Source organism: Seriola aureovittata, chromosome 9, assembly GCF_021018895.1.
Source record: "Seriola aureovittata isolate HTS-2021-v1 ecotype China chromosome 9, ASM2101889v1, whole genome shotgun sequence".
NCBI classification, from domain to species: Eukaryota; Metazoa; Chordata; class Actinopteri; order Carangiformes; family Carangidae; genus Seriola; species Seriola aureovittata.
Window position 1 is genome coordinate 5,685,694 of NC_079372.1, and position 17,646 is coordinate 5,703,339.

Genomic DNA, 17,646 nt, shown 5'->3' on the forward strand with positions numbered 1-17,646 from the left:
ACATACAGTTAACAGGAGCTGAAAATCTTAATTGCATAAACAATAATAATAATGATGATAAGCAAAAACATAGAAAAGGTAGTGAAATTAAGGTGACATGCAAGAGTGAAGAGTGGAAAGCTTTCTAATGCACTGCACCTCTTCTCCCTTGGGGATCCTGCGGCTGGAAATGATGATAATCTTGTCCTCCTTGTCAAATGTTACAACCTCAGCAACACAGTTGGGGGCACAGGAATGGTTGACGTAGCTGGAAAGGACAAAAAGATGCCAGTTAATAAAAAACACACACAATAGTCAAACTCAAGGGTTTAACATTATTTACAATGAGAAAACCAGTGACAAATCAACACTTACCGAGCTGGGCCACCTGTCAGAGTGGCATCAATCACCTGTTCATTGTTGATGCGGAACATGTAGATCCCACGGTTCTAAGTTAAGACAAAAGAAGCAGAAAAAGATCGATACGCACTCTTCCATTCAAAGTTTTTTTTGTTTTGAAGTGTTGTCCTTTTGTAGAATAAATTTGGGTACCCCACCAAAATAAATGCTTCCCCAACCTATAAGGACTTATAAGGAATCATTTCTGTGTACTTTATATCCCAGGGCCAGTGTTTTATTGATGTACCTGTGACTCGTAGATCTTCTCACGGCGATTGGCGACCTCGTTGCGTATGACAGTACCAATGTACTCAATGACCATGGTGTGCTTCTCCAGATCCTTGGCAGCGTACAGACCCAGGCCCTGAATGCGGGATCGTGCCAGATACACATTGTTCTTCCACTCGGTCTTCAGGCGGCGATACTGGGAGGACTTGGAGTGGACAAACTGCTTGCTGTATGGTGTGTTGAGTTCTCCAGTGAAGGTGCTCTGGTAGGCTTTTGACATGCTGGTGCTATTTAAAGTGTGAGGCCTTGAGACAAAAAGAAAACAGAGTGTGAGTGGGTACCCCAGGCATTTGTAAGATGTATTGTGCATCAAATAAAGAGTTGAAGAGCTTTGGTCCTCAACATGGGACTGCATATTTGTTGGGTTACATATTGAGGAACTTTTTTCATCAACTGTAAGAGAATATGTTACCTGGTGAGGAAAACTTAAAAACGACTGATATAAGATAACCAACAAAAACATTCTGTGCTAATGTTGTGTAACTGCGCAAAAGCATTGATATTTAAGTCAACAATCCTGTCCAATAGGACACCATGCTTAAAATCATTTTCTACCAGCCACACAGGTTTTACTCTCCTAACATGTTAAGTTTTACTTTAAAGCTCAGCTTCTTGTGGCTTATTGCTTAAGTACTGCTGTCTTCACCTCTTGCAGTGTGTGGGAACCTTGGGCTCAGAGCGAGCACAGCCGGTGGGATTGATCATCAGAGGGAGCTCCATCAGAGGGTGACGGCCATATCGGAACTGATAGTTCTGGCAGTTCTCCACTCCAGGCAACTAAAACACAACGAAGTAACATAAATTGTGTTAATCATGCACTTTTATGTATAGTAGACTCATTATGTCATAGCATGACTTGTGTAGCTCTGTAGCACAAGGGCTCTAGTCACAGGGTAAAGCTTTTCATATATCATGTCTGCTTGTGATGTTAAGTTTTAAACATGGGTTTTCAAAGACTGACACTCGACCGTTGTCTAGTAAACAGCTTCGAATACAACTGGGAGATAAAGACAAAGTAAATGGGACACAGAGTGATATTCCTTCCTGCTGCAAATTCTTACCGACTCAGTGATTCGCATGACAGCATGAACTGTGAGACCATACATTTCCTCTCCTTTGACATGTTCAGTGAACAGCTTCAACATGGACGATTCATCTCGGAGTTTAGCCACCTCCTGAACTACCCGGTCCCAGATTCCTAAAGACAAAGACGGTGAATTTAATTCAGTCAATGGTAAAGAGAGTTTATTATTATCTTAACACTCAGAGGTACCATATAACAAAGTGAGAGCAATGTATATGTTCTCACCCTCTGGAGTTGTGTCGCGGTACTGCAAATCCTCCATGCCATGCTCCAGAACACGCACCTCAAACAGAGGGCGACTATCATCCTCGCTGATGCGGCAGCGGTAGCGACAGCGCTTGTTGGGCACACGGGTGCTCCAGTAGATGCGCGTGGCCTCATAGCCAACCGGGAAGATGGCAGTGGGTGAGTGGAAGTTGGTCATTTGGGAGGGTAGCAACTGGCCAACAGCATGAAAGATGAGACCACCAACACGGAACAGGTGGATGCGGTCACCTCGCTGTAAGATGCTGGCAATTTGCTTCACCTCATCACGCTCAATGTAGACACGCCGTAAAACAGCAAATGTGCTTAGCTCATCTTCACTGGGCCCCTTCAGCTTATGCTGAGTGCACAACATGGTCTTGTCCTTGAAGAACATGCAGCGTGCCCGGATGGCACAGGCAAAGTGGTAGACATTCGGGCATCGCAGTCTGTTGCAGCTGTTGGTGGCACCTGTTTTCTGGCAGTATGCGCAAAGAGTCCGCAATCCACGACGCAGGGCTACCTCCACATTGATAAGGGCACCCCCCTGCGTCTCATACACCTCTGTGGACCACAGGGCACAGTTAAGGTGCACCCACAGGTCCACATCAATGTTAAGCAAGCGGGCAGGCCCATCTGTAGCTCCATCACCTTCCTCGTGGCAGAAACAGCATTTACGTTTATCCCGAGGCAGCTTGTCTGGTCTAAGAGTAATGCGCAAGCGTTCCATCAGCTCAGACACCTCCCGGCTGCTCTCTTTCTTAGACCCACCCTTACGTATTGAGATGACAATCTGAAGACGCTTCCAGCGAATCCCCTTCCATTTTTTGACTTTGGGGTGTACCACCTCCTCATCAGGGGAGAGAGGCCTGCGCTGCTTGGTAGCCTTAGGGGAGGACTCCATGGTGCTGGGAGAATCTTTAGGAGGTTGTGCTGGATCAGCAGCCGAGTCCTCCTCTTTGATGACAGGACTCAGATCCTTCTGATCTTCAGTAGGAGCAGTAGGATCAGAAACTGCAGACGCAGGTGGTGGATCAGTGACCGACTCTGGAGCAGCAACTTCAGACTCTGTGACATCAGTTGGTTGAGCAGCATCAGTAGGAGGATCAACATCCTGTTCAGGTTCAGGTTCAGTTTCAGGTTCAGTCTTGATCTGGACAATGGTGGGACTGGAGGGAGAGGGGGATGGAGAAGCAGATTTTTTGGAAGGTTCAGCTTCACTAGTCGGATCTGGGACAGATGGGGGAGGTTGTGGAGGAGATGGTGATGGGGGTGGAGATTCCTCCACTGGTATAATAGGAAGGTGGCGCACATCCAAGTCATTTACATTGGTTGTGTAACAGTGCTGGACCGGTTTGTCCTCTTTTTCTGGGAATTCCTGGGAGAAAAACACATGAGATCTACAGCTTCAGGAAATATATAATACAAGGAACATGATCAAAAAAGGTCAATAATTTACACAGTTCTCAAGAGTCCCGTAATGACTAACCTGTTTAATAAGTGCCAGAATGTCAACTTGTTTCTTCAATGTACAGCCTGGCAGAGACACATCAAACTGCCTGAGCCACTCATCCTGACTGGGTGAGGCACCGTCCTTTGTACACAGGGCCCCTGGAAAACAGCGCCACCTTAACATTAGTCTTGAGAAACTTAAACCCTTGCATGTTTGTTTGAGAGCAATGTTAGCATACAAGTGTTTCCCTAGCAGTGTAGTCACTCGACCGCAGTGACAAAACGTTTCGAACAGCAACTCTGCTCAACTCACATGCTCAAGCTACAAGCAAGAGACTGGCATCACAAGAGGCCAAAAAAGGTCAAGACTTTGACATTGCATTACCTTCAACAGATACATTAAATTGGAAGCAAATGATTCAGGACATTAATTGCACGACTGGTTGTTGTAGGCTAACGTGAGAAATGTCTTGACACAGATTCACACCCAGATGTTGTGACCTGTATGATAAACTTCCCAACCCAGTGAGACAATAGGACAATCCAAACGCACAAAATCGTCTTTGAATGCATACCTGACTGGCTGGGTCCTTTCCCAGGCCCATCCACTGTGGGCATGTCAGGGTTTTGGGAAGGGAAAGTCACCTCATAAGAACCCGGCATTCTAATGTTGAGCAACTGGGCCATGGCCATCATCACGTGGTTCAGTTTCTGGAAAAAAGGCAGTTCAAGTTTTTGTTCACAATACATGAAGATAAAAAAAAGGTTAAACAGGGTGCAATGATATCACGGCTTAGTACCTTGGCTGCAGCAGAGGACAATGTGAAGGTAACAGACACCTCGTTGTTTTTGGCCTTGTCCCAGTGGTTGGATGTGGAAACTACCTTGCTATCAGCTGCTTCGAATGGTTTGTTTTCTGGGAATGCTACAACAGAAGCAAGTGTGTGAATCCATCTTTTGTCAGTTTGCATTTTAGCAATATAAATGGATTTAATATTAATTTAATATTATTAAAAATTAAAGTCTTGATCAGTAAAATGTAATGCAACACTTTCAGAATGGATTTCTCCATAACATGCTGATATAATACATGTTGCTGTTGTTTTTCGGAGTTACATTTATCATTTAGAAAGTTGCACAATACCTGGTATGGCAGTGCGAGGTATGAGGGGGATGATGGGGGATATTGCTCTCTCTGTCTCCTCCTCTTTAGGCTCCCGTAGGTGAGGGAAACGTGGTGTTTCTTCCCCTACATTACTCTCAGGGGAAGATGCTGGGATGATACTTTCAGGGGCATCCTCGTCATCACTCTCCATCCTGTTAAAAAAAGGAAATCTCCTAGGTTTATAGCCTCAACAACAAGAAATCCATGTATTCTGGTTGACAAAGAAAAACAATCCTCCTATTGTACCTGATGTCCTCATTCTGGTTATGTGGTGGAGTGGGGAGAGCTGCCAGAATGTCTACACTCTTTACCTCTGTAACGGATTCTGCAGGGAAAATTACACCGAATTTAAAACCCAGTTACTGTACAACTGCAGATTAAATATTCATGAAAAACAATAATTTCATGCCAAATCCAGTATTGTTTACCCATTGGCTCTTCTGCTGGCTCTGTGTCTTTCTGACCCTCAGACAGCTCCTCCCCAGGAGTCACTCCATTCAGCAGCTTGTGCTGTACTGAGGGTGGAGGGGTAGGTGGCAGGGAGGATGGGGGTGTTGGTGGGTTACTGAGGTTACTCTGTAAAAGGCACAAAACAATAGGCTTGTAAAACAACTTTATTTTTGAAGAAGCATTCATCAACAACCTGCAACAGCTACCCACTGGTACATGTTGCAGCTTAGTTATACCTTAGTGAGTAACTGAGAGTAGTAGTCTGGGATATTGTCCAGCACTGCATTTCCAAAGGATCCTTTGAGCTGGGCTTTGCCATTGGCTGGGCTGCTCCCAAAAGGGGCAAACAGATCCAGACTGGCGGTGATAGAAGGCTCCATCAGGGGCAGCAAAGAGAGACCCTGAAGGGGATATATCCATTAGTCTATATGATGAAGAACCACTCTTCAAAACATTCATGGCAAAAATAATTAAGGAAATCAATATTTGTCATCCCTATCCCCCATCCCCTACCTGTTTGAGCTGCTTTATTAAGGCTTCAGCACTTTTTCCAACTTCTTCCTTCTTATTTTTCTTCCGTGCATTCGGCCCTCTGTCTCCAGCTGCCTTGTTAGTGCGCTTTGGCTTTTGTACAGGAGCCCTTTTTGTTATAGACTGTAAGTCCTGTAAAGGATTGAGAAAATGAATGAGGTTATTCCCTCACAAACAACTGCATAATTAGGGCAAAAACAATGAATGTAAAAAACATACCTCCATATTTCGTGGAGTCCCTTGAAGTTTTTGCTCCAGCATTGCTAATTTACTGTTGATGTGTCCATTGATCTCATTATGGATGCCTTCAGAGGGTCTCTGAGCCCCAAGCTGAAGGTTCTTGGTTCGCAGGAGTTTCTGTAGCAGTTGCTGTCCAGTCTCTGACCTAGGGCCTTGAGTTCCAGGGTCTCCAGCATTAATAAAGCTAGTGTTGTTCCCCGAAGTAACAACCTCACCTGTTACTTCTCGCTTTATAGCCCCAGGATGAGCCTCTGCTGCACCATCACACTGAACCTCCCTTGGCTCTTGTTTAATGTTCTGTAGGGTCATCTTGCATACCTCCCCTTCTCTAGAGCCATGCTGTGTGTGAGGAAGATGGCTCTCTGTAACCTGATGCGACTGTTGCTGAACATTCATGCCTTTTTGTGGCCCATTGGGGATAACTGAGGCTGTCTGAGATGTTTCATTGCCTGATGTTTGACTTTCTACTTTCAGTCCTGGACAATCAAGTGGACTCTTGGCTCCAGGTGACCTGAGTGGGGATGCTTTGACTTGGTTGTATGGACTTCCCCTTCCAGCCCTGTTGTCAACTACCGAAGGCGAGGAGACATGGGATGAATGGGGTGAGGCTGGGTGGGCTGGGCTCATTCCAAAGGGACCTCTAGGAGAATATGCATGGGATGGAGAGCCCTGCATGCGGCCTGCTGCAGCTGCCATTAGTGCTTGCTGTTGGTTCTGGTTAGGAGTGGGTGGACGCATACCCATAGCTTGACTAAATGTGTGCCGTTGTGGATCCCCAGGTGAGTTAGCTAATGGCTGACGTGGAGATGTTGGCCTTATCATACGACCCTGGTCCATGGGGGACCGTGGCACTGGTACCTGGCCTCTCATAATATGTTGCTGCATCATTTCCCCTACTTGTGGCTGCTGTTGCCCAGGGACCATCATTCCATGCTGCATCTGAGGAGCAACACCAGGTTGTTGGCCCAGCTGTTGTTGAGTGCCCACTGCTCCTGGCTTTCCCATGGCTCCATATGTCATCTGTTGGCCTTCCATCCCTTGCATCTGCTGCCCAACTTGTGGCATCTGACCTGGTGGCATGTGAGACCTCAACTGACTTTGCTGTCCCTGACCCATTGACATCCGCAGCATCTGACCCTGTTGGAGCTGCCTTTGGGCAATCATGGCCTGTATGTGCTGTATCTGCTGGTTTGGGGGGAGATTGCGGAGCTGAGGATTCTGAGCAATACTAGCTGGGATGTTGATAGGAGTGCGGATGTGTCCAGGTGGAACTCCAGGTCTCTGTGCCATCATTCCTTGCTGCTGGGCTCGCATCATGCCCATTATGGCCTGTTGTTTTTGCTGCTGGGCTATGAGGGCTTGCTGTTGTGAACTATGGCCCATCACAACAGGCTGTGGCTGGCCAGGATGGTTCTGGCCTATGATCTGCTGTTGGAGGCTGGGGTCTTGTGACTGCTGCATGGCATTTTGAGCCACTTGCTGTTGTTGCTGCTGAGCTAAGAAATCAATTGGTTTGCCTTCTTCTTTAACAGTCATCAAAATGGGCTTGTCAGCACCAAGGGAACCTTGCCTCTGGACAGTGAGTGGAAGTTGTTGCTGCTGCTGTTGAAGCACACCACTTTGTTGGTTTCCGACTAAACTTGTTTGTTGCTCAGGTACAGACTGAGGATTTGATTGTTGCTGCTGGGCCATATAAACCTGGTTTTGATGATGCTGCTGTTGTTGTAACTGCTGTCGTCCAAAATCAGTTTGATGGTCATTTCCAGGGCCCAGTTGAGTCATCTGATTGGGAGTGGAGGGTCCACTCTGCTGTGGTGGTGTTCTTGGATCAGGGCTCAGAATCCCACCCTCTTTGGGGCCGGAGTTTTGGCTGTCTGAAGCTCCCTGTGGCTGGGGTGTGATACTTCCTGCTGAAGGTGAGGAACCCATCTGTGGGGTAGAGGGTTGGGACAGCCCTCCTTGTTCGTGGCTGGACTGACTGATCAATTGTGTTGGTTGTCTTTGTTGTGCCATCTGCTGCTGCTGGAGGTGGGCCAAATTCTTAGCAAGATTCTGCTGCTGTTGTTGCTGCTGCTGAGATGCAATCATCCGTTGGGCCAGAATGCTCTGTTGTTGGGGAGTCAACTGTGCCTGGGGACCTCTGAGGCCTGGATGACCTGGAGATCCAACCATTCCCTGCTGACCCATCATCAGCTGAGGCCTCTGTTGCTGTGATGGTGCAACTGGCTGGTTTCCCATAATTCCTGGTTGAGCTGCCATCATGGCTTGAGCATGGTTAATGGGCTGGCCTCCTACAAGGTTCTGTGGAGGTGGAGCCACAGACTGGCCTCCAACCATTCCTTGTGGAACCTGCACCATACCCTGCTGACTGGCCTGGTTGGCTAGCATTCCCTGTTGAGCGCTTGCTTGTTGTTGGGCCATAAGTGGGTTCCCCATCATACCAGACTGTGTTTGAGCGATTAAGCCAGACTGTTGATTTGGGTGTGGCATCGATTGCTGGCCCATCGTCACCTGCTGCTGTTGCTGGAGCTTTGCCATTTGCATCCTATGTTGAAGCTGTCTTTCTTGGAGAAGCCTTGGGTCTGCAGCTTGCATTCCAGGCCCCTGTGGAAAGAATCCCGTTGGAGCCCCAGGAGGACCTGGGGCCCTGACACTACTGGCTCCAAGAGCTGCAGGCAGCTGAGTTTGGGCTCCTCCAATAAAGGGCTGCCCTTGGGGCATCCTGACAGGCATTCCCCCTTGTGGCATCATGCCAGGGTGCTGGCCCATTACTGCTGTTCCCTGTTGGCCCATCATCATCTGGCCAGGCATCTTGGGAAACATGTGAGGGGGGGCCCCCTGTGCAGAATGACCTGGGGTAAGAAGACCTGAGCCTTGCTGATGCTGCTGCTGCTTGCTTCTGTACTCTGCAATAAGATTGGTGTGCTCCTTCTGCTGCTTGCGCACCTAGAACACAATAATGATGAACAGATATGAAATTGCAAAACAAGATGCCAAGTGCCTTTGCAGCAAGTTTGTAAACTTGTCATAAGGTTTTTTGCAGTTGTCTTTTTCAGATTCTTTAAAATCTACACACCTGGTCAAGCTGTTTCTGAATTTTGCTCTGCTCTTCTGTAACCAACTTGAGCTTTTCTGCATCTGCCTCAGCAAACTCTCTGCCAGCTTTCTTAGCAGTGCGTTGCTTAGCACACAGTGCCTTGCGTGATTTGCGGTGAACTCCAATCTGTTCCTCCAGAAATTTCAACTGCATTTGGAGTAACTGCTGGGTGTGAAGAAGCCATTCTTCATATTGGTGCTGTTCTGCATCATCTGTAACAGAGGAGACTAACTTTTATATCCATATCAGAGTATAGGGACAGCAATATAGCATCCAAATGACTAAATACGTTTCTAATAAGAGCGAGTATTAGTAGAACATACTGATGATTCCTTGCACAAACTGTGGAGGGTTAGGTCTTGACTGGGTGGGATCACTTGTTTCTCCCTCCTAAAGACAAGAAGAAAGCATTTAAATAAGTCGGCTACATAACAAGTCAAATGATATCAAATCAAATCACTTCTGAAAGGCAGGAGAGCATACCTTTGGAGGTACAGATGTAAGTTGACCTGGATCTGTGCCCGGGGCGGAGGCCAGCCTCTGAGCAAGTAGAGAAACTTGTTGCCTGAAGAGAAAGCAAAACATAAAATGTATATACCTGCAGTATACTGAACAATGGGCTATAAGGTTATGTAGTTTCCAAACCATTGTACAAAAAACTTGCAAAATCATGATGCTACCATTATCTGATTAGGAATGTCACGAGAATCAATACTTCTGTGCCAAGTCTGAAAATGTGACGGTGCTCGTTTTTTTCTACAGTATCGTAGGTACCATAGATGCCGTAGGTACTGGAGATGTGATTATTCAGGGACTGACAAGGGCAGTATAATAACCCTACAAGCATCCTAGTCTGACAAACTCAAAGAGAAGATGGCAGCTTTTAGGTTTGTGCTGATGGATGCTGATCTCGGTGAACAAAAATCATCAGAGCGATTGCCAATGCCAATGTCAAGACGATATTTGGCTTGTTTTTCCATGAATGTATTTACTTATTATTATCATTATTTGTAGTATTGAATTAATATTAAGTTTAATTAGACCTGCCAAAGTTTCACATATAGAATCGCATATAACTGATGCATGCAACACCGACGTGCACGCACACACTCCGACCAGCTCATTGTCATTGAAGACCTGCTTGTCGTGTGTAGGTGCTGTGCTGTGATTAAACAGTGGAAATCTATAGACAGAAAAAAACATGAGAGAGCGCGAGAGAGAGAGAGAGCTGCAAGTCATAGACAGCTTTTTCTAGATGATAATCTGGATCTCACAGACCTATAGGATTGTTTAGCCTTGGTAGACAAATGTGCCCTGCCACGTACCTCGCAACACCAATTTGATTGATTCCTTTGTTGAAGTTACAATTGACTGTGATGCATTCAATACAATGCTCTTAAATAAGGTTTTATATTGTTTCCAACATATTCTGTTGTTTGAGTTCTGAGGAAAGCAGATACTTTTAAACCAAGAGAGTTAATTCTTTGGCCACTTGGGGGCAGCAGAGGCGAGGAGCACATACAGCACTGACAGTTGTCTATTTACACCATCCAGCAAACACTAATATCTATTTGTAGCCATGCAAGTATAATATCTGCTCCCCTCTGAACTCTGGTGCCCACCAACTCCTGAAGGAATTACCTGGTTCTTTAGTTGGTAAATGCTCCACTAAGTAGGCCGAACAGGCACTGTACCATCATCATTAAAATAAAAATACTTGATATGCAGGAAAAAGGATGCATGTCTGGTAGACCTTAACATTTCACTACTGCTTCACACCAAAGTCAGCTCAGAATATTTTCATTAATGTCTTGGTATCCTTGGTCCAAAGAGCATTACTATTTTTGACAGCCTTTGTTTATTTTTTGGCATTTCTAGTGGGGTGGAAACATGCTCTGCTAGGTGTCAGCAGTATCTACTGATGAAGAAGCTAAAGATGGATTTCTTTCTTTCCCATCTAGGTTTTTGTATGGATAATTAAAAAATTGTTGAATGAAAACATACTGAACAAACTGACCGAAACCAAAACCAAAACATGTTCAACTAATGTTATAAAAAAAAATACCTGTTAATGCCAGGGGGACCAACCATTGGATCTTGTGCCAACACTCTCTTGATACCCTTAAGTGCCACCATCTTTGCCTTGGCAATAGGGTCCATGATGTCGTCAGTAGCAAATTTGTCTAAATCTGCAATGAAAGAAGACGACAAAATCTGTTGATATAGTATGAAAAGAACATCATTAAATAGGGTAATGACGGAGATAAACCAGGTTCCTTACCTTTATCTGGGAAGAAATTGTTGGCCAGAGGTGCCTGTTTAACCACTGGCTGCGGCTGTGGTTGATGACTGAGACCTGTATGGATCCCTGGCTGCACCATCCTCATCATGGCCTGCTGCTGGGCCATGGGTATGTGAGGTGGGGGCGCCATTCCAGGTCCCATGAGCCTTTGCTGCTGCTGCTGCTGCTGCTGCAACATGTGCGGAGCACGGGGCACCATCCCTGGCTGACCCATCATTCCTTGGGGTGGTGGACGATGGTGGTGTTGCAACATTATTTGCCCAGGTGCCTGTGGGTTTGGCTGTTGACTTGGGAGGCCAGGAAAATGAGGGGCCATGCTTCCCTGGTGGAGGGAACTGAGCTGTTGCTGCTTCTGTAGTTCCTTCTTCTCATGCTCCAGCAGATCCTGTATTAGAAGAGGCAGTTCACCATCCAAAGAGCTCTCTACCTTTGCCAAATCAACAGCAGGGGAGTGGTGTCCCCCTACATCAGGGAGCCCCAGCGGATCATCACCAATATCTGCATGTGGAGCAGCTGGAGGAAAAGGCAATGAGTCGGCTTGTCCTGGAAGGGGGTACGGAAGACCCCCCAGTCGAACAGAACTGAGAGAAGCTGACTGGTTTTCTGTTTGTGCAGGCTTGGCTGATGGTGTGGTCCCACCAAGAAGCATTGATACAGCCTCTCCCATTTCATCTTTCACCACTGTCTGTCCTGGCTGAAGCTGAGGGGTCAGGCCTCTGTCTTCTACTTTGACTTTGGAGGTATCAACAGATTCTGTAGGGGGTGGCAGTTGGGTAGCAGACCCCCCTGCAGTGGCAGGGGCTGTTGTGACAGACTTCTGCCCTGGCTCCACTTTGGCTTTCTCTTCCACTTTAATGAGTGCAGATCCAGAGGAAGATGAAGGTGCTTCACTTTCTGCTTCTACCAAACGCAGCTGGTCTGAGAAGACATCCTTAGGGTCTCCTTGGTCCAGTTCGGGGTCAGTGTAAGCCAGCAGATCAAACTCGTCACTGTTAAGCAAGTCGTCTAGATGTGGATCATTGGTTTCAAGGTTGTCCAGGTTGCCCAAGTCATCATCTCCTTTGTCAGGGTCCAAGTCTAGAGCCAAATCATCCTCATCCTCCACACCTCCATCCCCTGGGGCCTCCCCAAGCCCCTCAAGATCAGGTTCTGGCAGTTCCTCACTGTTTTCTACGGTGGCAGTCTGAGGCTGTGTGACTAGGCTTGACTGTGGAAGCTGATGCTGCTCAGTGCTAGGAGTGTTGGCATTGGAAGTAGCCTGGGACTGCAGGTGGGTCTGCTGTGATACTGGGCCTGCAGACTGCTGAGGCAGTAAAACTGACAGTCCACCCTGCTGTAACCCTAGCTGTGACTCATTGCCCCCCTCCGTTTGAATGCCACCAGCTTGAGCAATGGGATGTTGTTGAACATAAGGTGCTGCCATCTCTTGCTGTGGAAAGAGACGTGGTCTTGGCTGGGGTCCACGGGGCAAAAACTGGGGTCGTAGGGATAGCCTTTGTGAGTTATGTCTCAATTCAATGAACTGCGGTGGAGGTCCTTGACCCATTGGCTGCATGGTCTCCCCTCCATGTGCTGGTATCATGGTGTGAGGGTTACCCATGCTCTCCATACCCTGGATGTTGACAGCAGGGTTAAGATTGTGCCTTATGCCAATAGCCTCTATGCCAGGCTGGGGGAACCTTCTTGGCCCTGGTGCCTGGCCCTGCCACTGTGGAGGGAATGGTGTGCGGGCAAACATGCCCTGAGGTCTGATGTGCCCTGGTGGCCTGAAGGACAGAAACGCACAAAAGAAGAAATATATTTCAAATCAAAAAGTGTTAATGGCATTACAGAATTTTGAACTCCTGGCACCATTTCCTTCCCAAATCAGTTCCTGTAATATTACAATTTAGTAATGCTTTCATATTGTTAAGTACATAATACAGCTACTGACATGCTATAATTGTAACCAACCAAAATTACCAGATGCTAAAGTTTCTTGGGTTACCATTATGCCAACAGTAAGGGAAATGTTCTAATTGTGGATGGAGAGTCAGATCTTACTGTTTCACACAAATTGTGAATCTATTTCAATGACGAGATTACCTTAGTGCACTGGGATCCATAATGGCAGGGGTTCCTGTAGGTGGTGGGCGAATGAGCTTGTCCTCCATACCTCCAACAGGCATGGGCATCTTCCCTGCCACAGAAGCCTGAGCTCCAGCAGTAGCAGCAGTAGTAGCACGATCCTAAAGCAAGTAATAACAGCAAAAATAAGTAAATGTATCCTTCCTTTTACTTGCTGCTTTCTCACCACTGGACAGAGAGGTCAAAAAGTGCAATATCAACAATAGAATGGTGCAGCTGTACCTTTAGTAATTGAGTTTACTTTATATGAACTCTTTAGCAGAGCAGATACTTATTGGGATTTTAGCCAGGTCTTTACATCATACTATTGGCAAGGTGTTGCACTTGTAATGTTGATGGCATATTGATCAAGGTGTGTACCTGTGGATAAGGTGGTGGTGCTCTGTGGGCCTTGTTGTCTTGTTGAAAAGCCCCCATCTCTCCTCCAGACCAGCCAGGGGATGCACTACCAGCAGCAGCAGCCTCCTTCTCTTGTCTCATGGAATTTCTTTGCATTTGTTGTCTGATTAAGAATTCCCTCAGTCTCTGGCGCTAAAAACACACACAAAGCACTGATTAGCAAAACACGCAAGAGGTAGATAGAATGATTGTTCACTGGTTAATATTATGATACCTGTCTGTGCTTCTCCAGCTCAGAGGGGCTAAGCCCTACTAATGCAGGGTCCTGCACTGCTGACATGTCAGGCATTTCTTGAGTGCCTGGCAAAGATGGCTGGTGAGGTGCGTCTGGAGGGCGGACAGCTGGTAGGTCTTGAGATCCAGAAGAAGGTGGCACCCTGGAGCTGAAGCTGTCTGCCCCCATAGTCTGCTGAGTTTGTGTCTGTGGTTGCTGGAGCTGACCCTGTGCCATCTGACTCTGCTGCTGGGGTATTTGTAGGCCTCCGGTGCTGGGGCTGCGGCTGAAATTAGGAGCTGCTGAGGGTTTACCAGAGAGAGGATCCCCTATGGAACTGTTGGTGGGATGGGGTGGAGGTGCCTGGTTAGGATGAGGTGAGCTTTTGTAACATGTGCTACCCTCTGGGGCAACAGAGGGCGGACGAGGAGGTTTGTGGATAGTAGCAAAATGGTCTCTAGATTGTGGCCTTGAAGGTGGCTGAGAACAAAGGTCTGGGGATTGGAAACGTGGGGTAGCAGGAGACTGGACACTGTAACCATCGTTGGAGAGGCCACCAGGAGTGTGGGGAGACTGAGAGCTGCCCTGGGACTGTGGGCTGGAGGGCACTCTAGGGCATAGTTCCTGTTGAGCTACAGGATGTCTCTGGGGCCCAAGAGAACAGCTGTCACCTGACTGCGGTCGGGGAGTTAGTGGTGGCTGAGTGTGGGGGTCAGAGAAAGACTGGGAGGGAGACTGCCTATAGCCTTCAGATGGATGGCTAGGGGAAGCTCCAGGATGAAGTGCACCACCTTCCCCTTGGTGCATCCTTGGCGTCATGGGTGCTTTGAATAAACCGTCACCAGACTCTAGCATCCCAGCGGGGGAGCCAGTGGATAGGTCAGGTCTTCCAACTGCAGAGGAGCGCGGAGAAGGCGCACTCATATCAGCCCTGTACTGCCCTGTGCTTGCAGGTGAGGAAGCCACTGCAGAGGGTGATGGGGAGGAACCATATTCTGGTCGTCCCATCCCTTGCTGGGTTCTGAAAGGGTCTCCGTAATGAGTATTGTGGGGTGGTGAGAAGATGGGTGAATCCCCAAGCCCAGCACCTCTTGAATGAGGACTTTCTGGAGGTCCTAGGGACTCCTGAGAGCCTTGCTGTGATTGTGGTAAATGACCCTGTTGCTGCTGCAGCTGTGATCTGAAGTAGGGGTCAACCTGCTGAGCCCGTCTGGGGGTTCCAGGAGTTCCTGGTTGCATGTCAAAGGGGCCAAGACTGGCTGGCCGTCCCTGAGGAGGACCCTGTGGGCCGGAAGTAGAATAACCTGAGGAAGAGGCCTGTAAGGGGCTGGCCCCAGCGTGGGAGAAGGGTGTGGTTGGGTGAGAATGAGAATGGGGTGACTGAGAAGGAAGCTTAGCCAAGGGATCTGTCCGAATTTCAGCTGACCCTGGGGTCTGAACAGGTCCATCTGAGAAAAATACAGAGGATGATCCTGAATCTGGAGGGAAGGGAAATGGGCTTTCTGCAGAGCTGGGCTGGGAAGAGATTGATGTAGAGCCTGAAGGTGGAGGGATCTGGAGGTGTAAACTGGGCCGTTCTCCCTTCACACGCCCTGGCTCTTGCTTGACTGGCCTGCACACCTGACTCTCTGCCTGCTGTGAGAAGAGAAGGGTACAGAGGAAACATGAATCTGTTCTACGACTATAATGAAAGATACCAAAACCTTTCATTCATCCTGGAAAAAAAGGGATGTTGATGCTTTAACTCACCTTCTGTGCCTTGTTGATCCTCTGAGCTGCTCGGTTATCTTTGGCCTTTTGCTAAAGAAAATAATTAGAAATATAATATAATATAATTAATTATATTAAAAGAGAAATTTCTACTTTTGTGTAACAACAGATACTAATAATATAGTATAGTAGTAATAATTTATAATTGCAAAAACATCATACATTGTATAGCCTAAACCTGGATATACATAATGTCAAAATTTTAATCAGGGTTCTAATCAGCAGTACGCACCACTCCAGATAATGTCAAGGTGACAGACATTTTAAATTTGAGTGACAAGTTTCCTTTATTTCTGTATTTGGTAATTTTTCCCTTGACACTTTCTGCATAGAAGTGAGAGCTGCACAAGCCACTAGATGGAATATGATCACACAGAGTAACAAGAGCCTGACGTCATTCACTACATTTTTGAAATTTGTGTTACAACAGACCATCAGGGAACAATTGGCTTGGTTAATATATAGTACCTACCAGATATGGAGCCTTGTCAGCAGCTGACACCTTCCTCCAGATCTTCATGATTTGCTTACAGCGGCTAGCCCAGTCTGTGACAGGAGAAATATTTAACAGTTGCTCGATATCTGACAGTGATATATATACCTTACTTTGAAAAAGCATGACTGTTTGGTCTAATAATAAGTTGTTCATTGTCTTGAAGTATTTCTTCTGCACTCACCTGGGTAGTCCTGTTTGAGAGTGGGAAAGTTGGTATTGGCATAAAGCACAGGTGAAATGGTTGAGAGCTCTCCCAGCTCTTCGTCTTTCTCCCAGCGCTGGAGACTGCGCTGGTTGTAGGACAGCCCATCGCCCTCTGCCTCAGTGGGGGTTGGTGGGGAGGAGGGGGTTGCTGGGGTAGAGGGAGTGGCCCAGGGGCTCTCCTCACCCCCATCTGGACTGAACAGCCCTCCTCGGTCCCTGTACACCATACAAGAGCGTATTGTCTTATATAAAATAAAGGGCTTATATGTGTCAGCATTAGAAACAGTCCATTTTAAAATGGAAAAAATAAAACAGAATTACACATCTTATTTTACACTGTTATCTACAGCACTAGTTGCTGCAGAACTAAATACTACAGAGTGTCGCAAAATAAAAAGCACTAGGCAATTCAGAAATGGTCCTACCGCATGTCAAAGAACGGCGACTGAGAGAGGCCAGGAAAGGCATCCATCATTCCAGCTGAGGGCAGGGACCCTGTAAGAGATTTACCATGTTTGAATCCCAAAACTGAACTTCACTTAAACCTTATTTGTGTACTTAGTCCTAAATCATACCACAAATGTTGTTTTGAACATCAAAAAGGTTATAATGACATGATCATCTGCAGGCATCCCTTGTACACACCTGAGAGGAGAGCTCTCTGTGGCAGAGCGCTACGATTGAGTTCTCCCTTACTGCCCTCCAAGATGGGCTTCATGCCCCCCAAAGAGGAGCCATCTGACACTCCCAGAACCTTCCTGAAGAACTGCTCAGAGTCCTGACTTTCCACCCCTTGTGGAAGACCTGTCAAAGTAGCATGTAAGACAGGATGTTAACAACAGATATTAAATCTTTCCCCAAGTTAGTTTTGTATACTGTATATATAAAAGTATCTTCTCAGGGGATTACCTTCACTTTTTTCTGCATCAGAGTCATGAGGATCAGTCGATGCCTGGTCCTTCAGCGATGAGGATGGTGCAGATACTCCTAAAAATGTGCAATTTTAAAACCAACTTGGAATTGCTTCTTGACCATAACAATAAACCAGTAACATCAATGTCCAAAGAGACACTTACCTGCACCTTCTCCCTGAGCTTGGGGGGCCTCACCCCCCTCTTGCTTGACAGGAAAATTATCTTCCACCGCACGATCCTTAGCCTCAGCTAGTGAGAGAAGCACAAAGGTCACATACCCTGTAATGACCTT

General features: G+C 46.9%; 1 protein-coding gene across 4 annotated transcripts in view; it reads right to left on the minus strand.

The window, feature by feature from the left end:
• Positions 1–17,646, minus strand: part of kmt2d (lysine (K)-specific methyltransferase 2D) — a 30,759-nt gene that overhangs the window by 3,002 nt on the left and 10,111 nt on the right. For all 4 annotated transcript variants that reach the window (XM_056384451.1, XM_056384452.1, XM_056384449.1 and 1 more), the window contains exons 25-54: positions 17,517–17,603; positions 17,350–17,427; positions 17,086–17,244; positions 16,866–16,935; positions 16,418–16,656; positions 16,213–16,286; positions 15,720–15,770; positions 13,971–15,605; positions 13,718–13,888; positions 13,316–13,458; positions 11,210–12,996; positions 10,994–11,117; positions 9,412–9,493; positions 9,252–9,318; positions 8,908–9,140; positions 5,811–8,777; positions 5,574–5,723; positions 5,297–5,461; positions 5,039–5,186; positions 4,857–4,935; positions 4,590–4,762; positions 4,246–4,370; positions 4,021–4,156; positions 3,483–3,604; positions 1,976–3,371; positions 1,728–1,864; positions 1,313–1,443; positions 626–911; positions 355–428; positions 139–247 (exon numbers count right to left, since the gene is read on the minus strand). In XM_056384451.1, coding sequence (XP_056240426.1) covers positions 139–247; positions 355–428; positions 626–911; positions 1,313–1,443; positions 1,728–1,864; positions 1,976–3,371; positions 3,483–3,604; positions 4,021–4,156; positions 4,246–4,370; positions 4,590–4,762; positions 4,857–4,935; positions 5,039–5,186; positions 5,297–5,461; positions 5,574–5,723; positions 5,811–8,777; positions 8,908–9,140; positions 9,252–9,318; positions 9,412–9,493; positions 10,994–11,117; positions 11,210–12,996; positions 13,316–13,458; positions 13,718–13,888; positions 13,971–15,605; positions 15,720–15,770; positions 16,213–16,286; positions 16,418–16,656; positions 16,866–16,935; positions 17,086–17,244; positions 17,350–17,427; positions 17,517–17,603 — 11,198 coding nt within the window. The remainder of the gene's footprint in view (positions 1–138; positions 248–354; positions 429–625; positions 912–1,312; positions 1,444–1,727; positions 1,865–1,975; positions 3,372–3,482; positions 3,605–4,020; positions 4,157–4,245; positions 4,371–4,589; positions 4,763–4,856; positions 4,936–5,038; positions 5,187–5,296; positions 5,462–5,573; positions 5,724–5,810; positions 8,778–8,907; positions 9,141–9,251; positions 9,319–9,411; positions 9,494–10,993; positions 11,118–11,209; positions 12,997–13,315; positions 13,459–13,717; positions 13,889–13,970; positions 15,606–15,719; positions 15,771–16,212; positions 16,287–16,417; positions 16,657–16,865; positions 16,936–17,085; positions 17,245–17,349; positions 17,428–17,516; positions 17,604–17,646) is intronic.